Genomic DNA, 13390 nt, shown 5'->3' on the forward strand with positions numbered 1-13390 from the left:
GATTTAAGTCAGTTAACATATATAGGACTATTTAGATTTTCATTACATTTTGTGTCAGTTTTTCTAAAGTTTGAAAATGTTTTGGCATGAAGTTGTTCATAATATCCTTTTATCATTTTAATGTCTGTGAGATCCTTATTATTTCTGCTTTTATTTATTTTATTTTTTGAGAGGAGTTTTGCTCTTGTTGTCTAGGCTTGTTGCCCAGGCTGGAGTGCAGTGGTGCAATCTTGGCTCACCGCAACCTCCACCTCCTGGGTTCAAGCAATTCTCCTGCCTCAGCCTCCTGAGTAGCTGGGATTACAGGCATGTGCCACCACGCCCAGCTAATTTTGTATTTTTAGTAGAGACAGGGTTTCTCCATGTTGGTCAGGCTGGTCTTGAACTCCTGACCTCAGGTGATCCGCCTGCCTAGCTAGGCCTTGCTGGGATTACAGGCCTGAGCCACCGCACCCAGCCCATTTTAATTTGCTTTCTGCTGCCTCTTAAGATGGATATTTAGATCATCCCTTTCAACTCTTTCACTTATGTGTGTATTTAAGAGTATTTTATTTCCCTCTTAGTGTGACCTTAGCTTCATCCCTCATTTTTGGTTTATCATATCTTATTACTCAGTTCAAAATGTTTTCTAATTTTTGTTTTTTCTTCTATAACCTGTGGGTTATTTCAAAATATATTATTTAAATTCTAGGTTCTTAGGGTATTTGTCTATGTATCTTTTGTTGATTGTTTTCTAGCTAAATTCCATTATGGTAAGAAAACATAATATATTATATATATAAAATATAATATATGTGATTTGTGTCTTTTGAAGTTTATTGAGACTTACTTTGTAGCCTTTTACATTAGTAGACCTGAAAAGACTGCTATCTGTGTTGTTTTTACAGTGTTCCACGTATATTATTTAGGTCAAGTTTGTTAATTTTCTGTTCAAGTTTTCCTTATATCTAATGATTTTATCAGCTTATAATATCAATTACTGGGAGAAGCTTATAAAAATTTCAAACTATGATTGTGGATTTATCTGTTTCTTTATCCTCCGATGGATTACCTCCTGGAATACCATCACTCCCACTGGCTTTAGAGGGTCCTATTTCAATGGAACCATCTAGAACCTTTGCTCCTGGCTTGCAACAGATAGCCTTTATTGTGCTTTCCAGAGACATTCATGTTCACCTCATGTGTATATTTTTCAATGCTGTGATATAAGAAGTATCTTCTAGGACATAGTTGGGGTGTGTGTATGTGTATTGGAAAGAGGATTATCTGAGCAAATCACATATGGTAAATCCAATAATTAATTTTCCAAGCTCTTTAAGTTTTGAATCATTTCCTCTGAATTAGATCAAAGAATATTTGGCAACACAGCTTCATTCAGTATAGGTCATTGTCAATTCAAAGTTTCGGTCAACTAGTTGGTTGCACAATATGAACCTCTCCCTACTCAGAATAATACTGAATCCAGGGTCTCTGGTAGGTATAATCATGTCAGTGATTTTAGCCATACATAGAAGTATATCAGCATTTTCTTCTCTTGCTGATCAAGCATCCTCAGAACCCATTCCCATATATAACCCGACATAACGGTCGTGTTTCTGCAGTACATATGTGGTAGGTAGAATAATGATGTCTCAAAGGTGCCCACATCCTGGTCTCGCGACCTGTGAATATGTTACCTAAGTTGAACTTTGCAGTTGCGGTATCAGGTTCATGATCTTGAGCTGGGGAGATTATCCTGGATTATCTGGGTAGGTCCAGTGTCATTGCAAAGGTCTTCATAAGAGGGAATCAGGAGGGTCAGAGGGAGAGACGGAATGTGATGGGGAAGCAGAGGTTGGAGTGGTTTGGAGTCATGAGCCAATCGGTAACTTCTGTAAGCTGGAAAAGGCGAGGAAACTTGTTTTCCCCTAGAGCCTCCAGAAAGAATCATCCCTGCTGACCCCTTTTAGACTTCCAGAACTCTAAGACTATAATTGTGTGGTTTGGAGCCACTGAGGTTATGGTAACTTCTTACAGCAGCAATAGAAAACTAGCATAACTCATGAACAAATCTTGCCATTTTTTTTCTTCAAATGTGTGCTTCTCCTGCATCCAATTTTGTAATAAGGCCATAAGGACAGTCCTTGATCTGATTCTAGTTGTGGTTCTGGAAGCAATGAAAGATGATGGGATAGAACCTAGGGGAAAATAGTATTCCTGCAAGATGACTACCTCCAATGAGGTCATGATAGAAACTGCTTCTGCCAGCAAGCAAGGCTCAGGGAATTTAAAGATTTAGGTTGGAGTCAGCTCGTTCTCCCAGACTCCTCCATTTGAACTCTTTGGGTCCCAGTCTTTGCCTCAACTTTGAGATAAGAGGTCCAGTAAAGTTAGTAATTTCTTCTGTGCTGTAATTTGTAGAACTGGAGCTGCTCCTTGACAGTGGTCTTAGAAACTTCCTGGTTCATTCACATTTCCTTGAGATGAGAATTTAAAATCGGAAGCCTGTCATTTTTTTTTTTTTTCTATAAACTCTGCAACATAATTAGAGGTAGCCACTCCACCTCCTCATTCCAGATCACCAGTGATCATTTATATAGCTGTTTCTCTACTCAGAGCCTTGGGCTACCAGTGTTCCATCCTCAAATAATAATTGTATCTTCACCATCCAGCCCAATTAAACAACTGATCCCAGAGACCCATTTTTTTCGTGAAGGCCTGTTACCTATAAACTCTTGTGATACCAGTAACCATATAGGTCAATATCTTAGTTTCCTATGACTGCAGCAACAAATTACCACAACTTTAGTCACTTAAAACAACACATACTACTATCTTACAGTTCTGAAGGTCAGGAGTCCTAAAATCGGCCAGGCAGAGTGGCAACACTTTGGGGGGCCAAGGTGGGCAGATCACATGAGGTCAAGAGTTCGAGACTAGCCCGGCCAGCATGGTGAAACCTCCTCTGTACTAAAAATACAAAAATTAGCAGGGCATGGTAATACATGCCTATAGTCCCAGCTCAAGAGACTGAGGCAAGAATTTCTTGAACCTGGGAGACGGAGGTTGCAGTGAACCGACATTGCGCCACTGCACTCCAGCCTGGGCTACAGAGTGAGACTCTGTCTCAAAAACAGAAGTCTTAAGATCAAGGTTGCATTCCCTCCGGAGGCTCTAGGGGAGAATCTCCTTTGCCTTTTCCATCTTCTAAAAGCTGCCTATGTTCCTCTGCTCATCACCACCACCTGCCATCCCACCCCCACACTGCCTTACTGTATTTTCCAAGCTAGCAACATAGTATCTTTAGATCTCCTTCTCTTGCCTGGTATATACCAGCACTTTGGGAGGCTGAGGTGGGTGGATCATTTGAAGTCAGGAGTTTGAGACCAGCCTGGTCAACATGGTGAAACCCTTTTCTACCAGAAAATACAAAAATTAGCCAGGCATGGTAACACACCCTCGTAGTCCCTGCTACTCAGGAGGCTGAGGTGCAAGAATTGCTTGAACCCGGGAAGCAAAGGTTGCAATGAGCTGAGATCATGCCACTGCACTCCAGGGCAACAGAGTGAGAGACCTTGTCTCAAAAAAGCAAAAAACAAGGCCAGGCACAGTGGCTCATGCCTGTAATCCCAGCACTTTGGGAGGCCGAGGCAGGCAGATCATTTGAGATCAGAAGTTCGAGATCAGCCTGGCCAACATGTTGAAACCCCATCTCTACTAAAAATACAAAAATTAGCCAGGCCTGGTGGCAGGTGCCTATAATCCCAGCTACTTGGGAGGCTGTGGCAGGAGAATCGCTTGAACCTGGGAGGCAGAGGCTGCAGTGAGTCAGATGATGCCACTTCACTCCAGCCTGGGCAATAAAGTGAGACTCGGTCTTAAAACAAAAAAAAAGGGCCAGGCGCGGTGGCCTGCGGTGGCCTGTAATCCCAACACTTTGGGAGGCCGAGGCAGGCGGATCATGAGGTCAGGAGATCAAGACCATCCTGGCTAACACGGTGAAACCTCGTCTCTACTAAAATACAAAAGTTAGCCGGGCTTGGTGGCGTGTGCCTGTAGTCCCAGCTACTCTGGAGGCTGAGGCAGGAGAATGGCGTGAACCCGGGAGGCGGAGCTTGCAGTGAGCCAAGATTGCGCCACTGCACTCCAGCCTGGGTGACAGAGCGAGACTCCATCTCAAAAAAAAAAAAAAAAAAAGACAGCAACAAGATCTCCATCTCTCTCTGACCTTTGCTTCCATTGTCCCATTGTCACATCTCCTTCTCTGTCTCTGAGTCCTTTTTTCTCTTAGAAGGACGTTTGTGATTATATTGGGCCGTCCCAAATCATCCAAGATAATCTTCCCATCTCAAAGCCCATACATACCCTTAATCACATCTACAACGTCCCTTTTGCCATGTGAGATCATATGTTCACAGGTTCCCTCAAAGGATTCAGATGTGACAACTTTGGAGGAGCCATTCTTTTGTCTACCATACTCATGTTTCAGTTGTAGACAAAAGAATCCAATTCTTCTGGGATAAGCAGAAAGGGGAACTAGTTGGATTATTGAATCATTGGAATGGCTGTAATAGAAGATTCCCAGAGCTATACTTTGAACAAGGAAGCTGCTTCGGAGGTCAGCTTGACAGCACAGCCTCTGCCACTGCTTCAGCCGAAACCCCACTACCACTGTACTTGCAGAAGGATCATGCAATCACGCAGTCACTTCACAGTAATCACCCTGCCTTCAGTGAGGGTTCATCTCGGTGAAAACTCGGTCTTACAGAAATGCTGGCAGGAGGGGAGTCTAGGAAATGTAACTTTTGGAGATTTAGCAAACTCTAGTATTACACACAACTAGATATGTGTAATACTCTAGATATTACACACAACTAGTCATGATAGAAAGGGGTTGAAATAATGTTGAGTCAGTCTTTAAAATATGCAGCATATTAGGTGATGGGGAAGCCTTTACTGCAGAGACAGGTGGTGTTGGAGCAGACACCTGGAGGGAGTGAAGGAGCCAAGCCAGAGATAACCTCAGAGAAGAGCATTCCAAGCAGAGGGAACAGTTGTAAAGGATGATGCCGTTAGTAAAATAGCCGTTTGTTTTGGGTAATTGAATAGGCAAAGTAACCTTGAATTTTCATAAGAGACTTCTTTTTTTCCCTCCCAGAAAAATAAGGGAACAATGTACTTTCTTGCAGCAAAAAAGATTATGTTTCACCAAATCTGTAGTGCCATCCATTTGAAGACACATCATTGTTTTAGGAACCAATAAAAAAGAAAAATATGCCCAGACGCGGCAGCTCACGCCTGTAATCCCAGCACTTTGGGAGGCCGGGCAGGCAGACCACAAGGTCAGGAGTTTGAGACCAGCCTGGCCAACAGAGTGAAACCCCGTCTCTACTACAAATACAAAAAATTAGCTGGGCGTGGTGATGGGCACCTGTAATCCCAGCTACTTGTGAGGTTGAGGCAGGAGAACCACTTGAACCCAGGAGGCGGAGGTTGCAGTGTGTGGAGATTGCGCCACCGCACTCCAGCCTGGTGACAGAGCAAGACTCAGGAAGGAAGGAAGGAAGGAAGGAAGGGAGGAAGGGAGGAAGGAAGGGAGGGAGGGAGGGAGGGAGGGAGAGAGAGAGAGAGAGAAAGAAAGATGCTGCCAATTAAATTATAACTTGCCATTGGTTGTAAGATATACTCCGATTTTTAAGATGTTACAATGCGAAAACAACTGCGTGTGAGAGTCAGTGAAATGGGCGAGATGAATGGATAAGATGGATCCAGCTGTTTTCTTTCATTTGACTGTTAGTCTTTGATTTCAGAACTGTAGAAGATTTGAAAAATAATGAAAGCCAATGGAAAGATTCCCCACTGGCAACTAGACACCGCGAAATGCTGAAGCGCTGTAAAACTCAGCTTAAGGTTTGTATAGTTAAGTGGAATAATTATAGACCAGCCTCATAATGATAATTTTCCCAACAGAATATATGCCTTGAGTGAGCAGTTTAGTGTCCTTACTTTTTCTTTGTTATTCTTTTCCCTTCCGATAAAATAGTACATTTTAAAACTTGTTGATAATCTTACTTATATCTGTATATAATGATTTCAATCTTAGGACAGAATATGGATAGATATGCTTCTGCTGTGACTATAAATTCTTAATGGGTTTTATGATTCTTAGTTTAACGTCACCTCCCCTTCCCTGCCTTATGCAAGGCCCTCCTCACCTGCTGTCTCCCACCCCCTGCCCCAACACTCACGCACACTCCAGTGTATCCAGCCATGCATTTTCAGGGTATTTGACAAAGCGCATCTGTGGTAGTGGAAAGATCTCTTTCCTTTGCCCCCCATTCTTCCTTTTTAATTGAAAATGATTCATCACACAAAACCTAACTATAGAAGGGAATATTCTTGCTGGTGAGACATAGCTAAAAACATATGCCAGCTGACATTGTACAAATAAAGCATAGATAGCAAATTTATTCATTTTTCTTCTATTCATGTTCCACTTATAAACCTGAATGTTAGCTGGTCATGCATTCTGTTGAATAGTAGGATAATATGTGGAAAGTTTACCTGACATAGCTTTCTAGTACAAGTTAAGATTTCAGTTTTATTTACTAATAGACTAGACTTCTTCAAGATACACAGTTAACCAGGGGCCCTTATCTGGGGTCTGTGGGTCCCCCTAAGCAGTCCACAGATGTGTTTCAAGGGGGTCTATAAACTGCTTAAATTGCCAGGCATGGTGGCTCACACCTGTAATCACTTTGGGAGGCCGAGGCGGGCAGATCACCTGAGGTCAGGAGTTCGAGACCAGCCTGGCCGACATGGTGAAACCCCATCCCTCCTAAAAATACAATAAATTAGCCAGGCATGATGGTGGGCACCTGTAATCCCAGCTACTTGGGAGGCTGAGGCAGGAGAATTGCTTGAACCTGGCAGGCGGAGGTTGCAGTCAGCCAAGATCGCGCCACTAAACTTCAGCCTGGGCAACAGAGCAAGACTCTGTCTCAAAAAACAAAAACAAAAACAAAAAAACTGTTTAAATGTATACGTCAGTGTGTGTATGCATGTGTGTGTAATTCTATCAACAGGCCTCTAGGTAGGAATTCCATCCTTAGTGGACAGCATTTTGCCCAAGGGCAGCTCGTAAGAGGTGGCGCTGGAATTCAAACACAGATTGTTTGGCTTTTTCCCACTAACCGCCCTGACAAAAGGACCTCCCCTGTCACCACCCTCTCCTGATCAAGTTATTTGCTTGTGACCCTTGTAACTCACCATTTTGAGCTTTAACTGTGTGCTAGACCTGGTGGTCCCCAGTGGTTTGCTTGCCATGCCTTTGTTTTTCTCAGGAAAAAGATCTTGAGACACAACCAGCATCTTATAGCTAGTTAGAGATGAAGCTCTAGAAGCTCTGGAACCCAAACTTCCCATCTCCGGACCCCAGTCCCTGCCCAGTCCCCCTGCAGGGACTTAGCTACTGACTGATCTTTGGGTGGGGGCATCCCTGCTTCCACAGAAACTGGTACGGTGCAAGGCCTGTGCTGATGCTGGCCTACTTGACGAGAGCTTCCTGAGAAGATGTCTGAATTTTTATGGCCTTCTCATTCAGCTGCTGCTCCGCATCCTGGACCCCGCATATCCCGAGTGAGTGTGCTTCTTCCTGTTTCCCTCGTCCCTCCTTGGCTGGGCTATGTTGTCTTTATTGTCCTTCAAAGTTGATAACTAAAACCAAAACCCTTTCTTTATCAAGAATTCACTTCTCGGCAAGGCGTGGTGGCTCACGCCTATAATCCCAGCACTTTGGGAGGCTGAGGCGGACGGATAACTTGAGGTCAGAAGTTCAAGACCAGCCTGGCCAATATGGCAAAACCCTGTCTCTACTAAAAATACAAAAATTAGCCGGGCTTGGTGGCAGATGCCTGTAGTCACAGCTACTCAGGAGGCTGAAGCATGAGAATCGTTTGAACCCGGGAGGCGGAGGTTGCAGTGAGCCACGATCATGCTACTGCACTCCAGCCTGGGCAACAGAGCAAGACTCAAAAAAAAAGAGAATTCACCTCTCAATTTCCAGATTTCATTTATATGGATTATGTAGTTATATTGATAGGTGTTTTCCCTGTGATTAGTTACAATAGTAGGTGAATGTCAACACCTGTTATTTTAATTTTGACAAGTTTTCTTTAAAATTTGCTATAAAGTCTTTGATTGATTGATAGAGAAATCTATAAATTGGAAGCCAAAAGCTGGAGATAATATTAGGCCCTCCTAAGCACTGGGTCCAGGAATACCCAGCTAATTCAGAGAGTGAGCTAAGAACATTGTTGATCACTTGGTGATCAACACCAAGATCAACTGGTCATTTCCTCCAGTCGACCATTTTTCTTTTATTTATTATTATTATTTTACTGTTATGAAGTCTCTGGTTCACTGATGTTGGTGAGATTGGCCCAAGATCTGTGAAGATATGGAAAATATTGTTTAAAATATGTGTGTAAGCCGGGTGCGGTGGCTTGTGCCTGTAATCCCAGCACTTTGGGAGGCCGAGGCAGGTGGATCACATGGTCAGGAGATCGAGACCATCCTGGCTAACACCGTGAAACCCTGTCTCTACTAAAAATACAAAAAATTAGCCGGGCGCAGTGGCGGGTGCCTGCGGTCCCAGCTACTCGGGAGGCGGAGGCAGAAGAATGGTGTGAACCTGGGAGGCAGAGCTTGCAGTGAGCTGAGATCACGCCACTGCTCTCCAGCCTGGGTGACAGAGCAAGACTCTGTCTCAAAAAAAAAAAGAAAAAAGAAAACGTGTAGCTCGTTGTCTCAGACAGTTTGGGTTGCACAAAACGACCAAATATGACCATTTTATTTCCTTCCCATTTTACTTATTGCATTAACCTTAACAAGAAATCAAGAAGGCCGGGCGCCGTAGCTCACGTCTGTAATCCCAGCACTTTGGGAGGCCAAGGCAGGTGGATCACTTGATGTCAGGAGTCTGAGACCAGCCTGGCCAACATGGCGAAACCCCATCTCTACTAAAAATACAAAAATTAGCCAGGTGTGGTGGCAGACACCTGTAATCCCAGCTATTCAGGAGGCTGAGGCGCAAGAATTGCTTGAACCCAGGAGGCAGAGGTTGCAGTGAGCCAAGATTGCACCACTGCACTCCAGCCTGGGCAACAGAGCAAGACTCCGTCTCAAAGAAAAAAACAAAAACAAAAACAAAAAACATGTGTAGCTCGGTTGTCTCAGATAGTTTGAGTTGCACAAAATGACCAAATATGACCTTTTTATTTCCTTCCCATTTTATTTATTGCATGAACCTTAACGAGAAATCAAGAAGGCCGGGCGTGGTGGCTCAAATCTGTAATCCCAGCAATTTGGGAGGCCAAGGCGGGCAGATCACTTGAGGTCAGGAGTTCGAGACCAGCCTGACCAACATGGTGAAACCCCGTCTCTACTAAAAATACAAAAATTAGCCAGGTGTGCTGGCAAGTGCCTGTAATCCCAGCTACTCGGGAGCCTGAGGCACAAAAGTTGCTTGAACCCTGGAGGCAGAGGTTGCAGTGAGCTGAGATCGCGTCACTGCACTCCAACCTGGGTGACAGGGTGAGACTCCGTCTAAAAAAAAAAGAAATCAAGAGAAGGGCTGGGTGTGGTGGCTCACACCTGTAAACCCAGCACTTTGGGAAGCCAAGGCAGGTGGATCAGTTGAGGTCAGGAGTTTGAGACCAGCCTGGCCAACATGGTGAAACCTTGTTTCTAATGCAAATACAAAAATTAGCCAGGTATGGTGGCGCGCGCATGCCTATAATCTCTGTAATCTCAGCTATTCAGGAGGCTGAGACATGAGAATCTATTGAATCTGGGAGGCGGAGGTTGCAGTGAGCTGAGATTGCGCCACTGCACTCCAGCCTGGGTGCCAGAGTGAGACTCCGTCTCAGGGGAGAAAAAAAAGAAATCAAGAAAAGGAAAACATTTCACGTATACCCTTGCATATGTACTGTCTTCATTATTCCCTGTTCACTTCTGGTTGTAGTTTCTTTGCCTGTGTATTTATTACATAGTTATATTACAGAATGAATTTTTTCTCCAAATGAAATACTGATTTGACGGTAATGTAATACTCTTTGTAGTTTAATGTACCATAATTTCATTTTATAAATTGTGTTTTTTTTCTCTTTGACAGTATAACGCTGCCTTTAAATTCAGATGTCCCCAAGGTATTTGCAGCATTGCCTGAGTTTTATGTAGAAGATGTTGCAGAATTTTTATTTTTTATTGTACAGTAAGTGCCTTTAATATTTTATATAGTTATAATATGTTTTTATGCATAATACTATAGTATTCTGAGCTGTGTTGCAAACCTCCATTTCATGCCTGAAATTTGATGTAACTGTTGCTACTGAATGCTACCTAGAGACTGCAAAAAATAAATCCAACTGTGGCACCAGTCCAATTCGAATAATATCTCAAAGTCAGAGGCAGGATGAACAGTGCAGATAATGTATTCTGTGAAAATTGAGTTGAATTTCTAATAGTTGAATATGTGTTTCTGAGCAACAGAAGGAGCAGTTTATAAATGCCTGAATGAACATCCCAAACCCAGAAATATCCACATCTATATTTTGTACTAAAATTTGTCTCAATTGTAAAATTGGAGAATGCTTACCAAAAGTTGGTTTGAATTTACAACTGATACTGTAGGGTTTTAATTTTTTTTTTTCAAATCCTTATTTGGTTTATCAAATTAACATTTTCTTTCTAAAACATTACAGGTTAGAAGAATTACAATTTCAATCCCTTGGCACCTATGGCTAGCTGAGGGAGTGGTATGTGAAGTCTACTGTGAAAAGTCAGAGTCACGCTGGGCACTGTGGCTCATGCTTGTAGTCCCAGACATGCGGGAGGATTGCTTGAGCCTAGTTCAAGACCAGTCTGGGCAATGTAGCAAATCTGCATCTCTTTAAAAATAAATAAATAAATAGTATAGGTCCCCAGTCACAGAATACAAATTGTGAAAGTTTTGTAACAAACAATGGAAAAAAACAAAATTAGTATAAATGATTTTAAAATAAGAGCCAAAACTAAATGGAGCAAGTTATATTGCTGTCAAAAAAGCTACCTTTAAAAAAATGCCCAAATAGAGGCAGAAGTTGCAGTGAGTGGAGATCATGCCACTACACTCCAGACTGGGCAACACACAAAAAAAACCCAAATCATTGGTGACACGTGATTTTAATTGGTACAAAATTTTAAAAGTGACTCAAAAGCATGGTTTATTTGTTAAAAAAAAACCAACCTCGGAATTTAAGCAACTCAAGTCACATTTTAAAATTTGTTCTACGCGCAGTGATACAAAAGACACCTATTTGAAAAATTTCATTTATTCTCATTTTCAACAGAGATTAAACAAATAACTATCAAAATTTTTATGATGTTTTGGTAGTGATGATCTTTTGTGAAGCTTATCTGATTTAATCATAAGTTACATTTGTCATTAATATAACATGCTACAGCCAAGTAACCACGTTTGGTTTTAAATCTGTCTTGTTACAGTATAAATAGTCACTATAGGCTGGATGCAATGGCTCATGTCTGTAATCCCAGCACTTTGGGAGGCCAAGGCGAGTGAATCACAAGGTCAAAAGATCGAGACCATCCTGGCCAACATGGTGAAACCCCGTCTGTACTAAAAATACAAAAATCAGCTGGGCATGGTGGCGGGCACCTGTAGTCCCAGCTACTCAGGAGGCTGAGGCAGGAGAATCGCTTGAACTTGGGAGGGTGAGCTTGCAGTGAGCCGAAATCGTGCCACTGCACTCCAGCCTGGGTGACAGAGCGAGGCTCCATCTCAAAAAAAAAAAAAAACAAAAGTCACTGTAAACTGAACGAGTTCAAGGGCACTCCTAAACCTATTTATCCTGCCTTCCCCTCCTCACTCAGCTGACACCAGCCCTCACCCAAGGTGAGTTTCTCAGTAGTCTCTTTCTTGCTCTTCTTGCCTCTATTCAGATACTCTCCCCAGGCGCTTTATGAGCCCTGTACTCAGGATATTGTGATGTTCCTTGTTGTGATGTTGTGCAACCAGAACTACATCCGAAACCCATATTTGGTGGCCAAACTGGTAGAAGTCATGTTTATGACCAACCCTGCTGTTCAGCCGCGAACCCAGAAGTTTTTTGAAATGATTGAGAACCATCCTCTCTCCACCAAGTTGTTGGTACCTTCCCTGATGAAGTTTTATACAGGTAGGTTGCTGGAACACACATGGCCTGCCATGTGCTACACTTAGGCAAGGTCATCTAAAGCTAGTGGACGACGTTGCCCTAAGTCTCTTACCTAATATCCTGCTACCTCTGTCTATAACCAACTAACCTGTGACCTGCAGAGGATGTACTTTCGGTTCGTCTTGCCCTGAGTACTTGGGAATAGGACAACCATTTCACCTACTGGTCTCTGATGATTCAGCAGGAACCATCGAAAGTCAGATGATTAACACCAAGACCCAGTTGGTATCAACAGTACAAGTTGGTAGTGTTATCTGAATGGAATTATCTGGTTCATTTTACCTTTGAACTGAAAGCATTTGTTTTTTAACACTATCCTATAACCCAGTTTCCAAAGTGTGGGTATAACAGGGAGCTTGTTAAAAATGCATATTCTTGGGCCGGGTACGGTGGCTGACTCCTGTAATCCCAGCACTTTGGGAGGCCGAGGCGGGCAGATCACAAGGTCAGGAGTTCAAGACCAGCCTGGCCAGTATGGTGAAACCCCGTCTCTACTAAAAATACAAAAAAAAATTAGCCAGGCGTCGTGGCGGGCACCTGTAGTCCCAGGGAGGTTGAGTGAGGAGAATCGCTTGAACCCGGGAGGCGGAGGTTGCAGTGAGCCGAATTCCTGCCACTGTACTCCAGCCTGAGTGAGCGAATGAGACTCCGTCTCAAAAAAAAAAAAACAAAAAAAAAACCACTTTTCGTCTGTCAAATTTATTTCTTAAGTGGAAAATTTCTGGTGCAAACATGGTCGTAGAGAAGTAAGCTAACCTGCAAAAAACCTGCTTAATCTACCCTATACCAGTGTGCAGATTTCGTGCTATGAAACTCCCATGAGAATGTAAATTTAAAGCCTTTCTAAAAGGCAATTTAGCAGCCCACACCAAGAGCCTTAAAAACGCTTTTACGGCCGGGCGCGGTGGCTCACGCCTGTAATCCCAGCACTTTGGAGGGGTGGATGACCTGAGATCGGGAATTTGAGACCAGCCTGGCCAACATGGAGAAGCCCCATCTCTACTAAAAATACAAAAATTAGCTGGGCGTGGTGGCGACACCTGTCTTCCCAGCTACTCAGGAGGCTGAGGCACGAGAATCGCTTGAACCTAGGAGGCAGAGATTGCAGTGAGCCGAGATCATGCCAGTGCGCTCCA

The 13390-nt window shown here is 43.2% G+C and overlaps 1 protein-coding gene across 3 annotated transcripts in view; it reads left to right on the top strand.

Moving 5' to 3' along the window:
• The window catches only part of UBE4B (ubiquitination factor E4B), an 81050-nt gene that overhangs the window by 36897 nt on the left and 30763 nt on the right, over positions 1-13390 (top strand). For all 3 annotated transcript variants that reach the window (XM_017888005.1, XM_017888006.1, XM_017888007.1), the window contains 4 exons: positions 5790-5889; positions 7490-7617; positions 10154-10252; positions 11980-12215. In XM_017888005.1, coding sequence (XP_017743494.1) covers positions 5790-5889; positions 7490-7617; positions 10154-10252; positions 11980-12215 — 563 coding nt within the window. The remainder of the gene's footprint in view (positions 1-5789; positions 5890-7489; positions 7618-10153; positions 10253-11979; positions 12216-13390) is intronic.

The sequence above is a fragment of the Rhinopithecus bieti genome, unplaced genomic scaffold (assembly GCF_001698545.2).
Source record: "Rhinopithecus bieti isolate Rb0 unplaced genomic scaffold, ASM169854v2 scaffold_16234, whole genome shotgun sequence".
In the NCBI taxonomy this organism is placed as follows: Eukaryota; Metazoa; Chordata; class Mammalia; order Primates; family Cercopithecidae; genus Rhinopithecus; species Rhinopithecus bieti.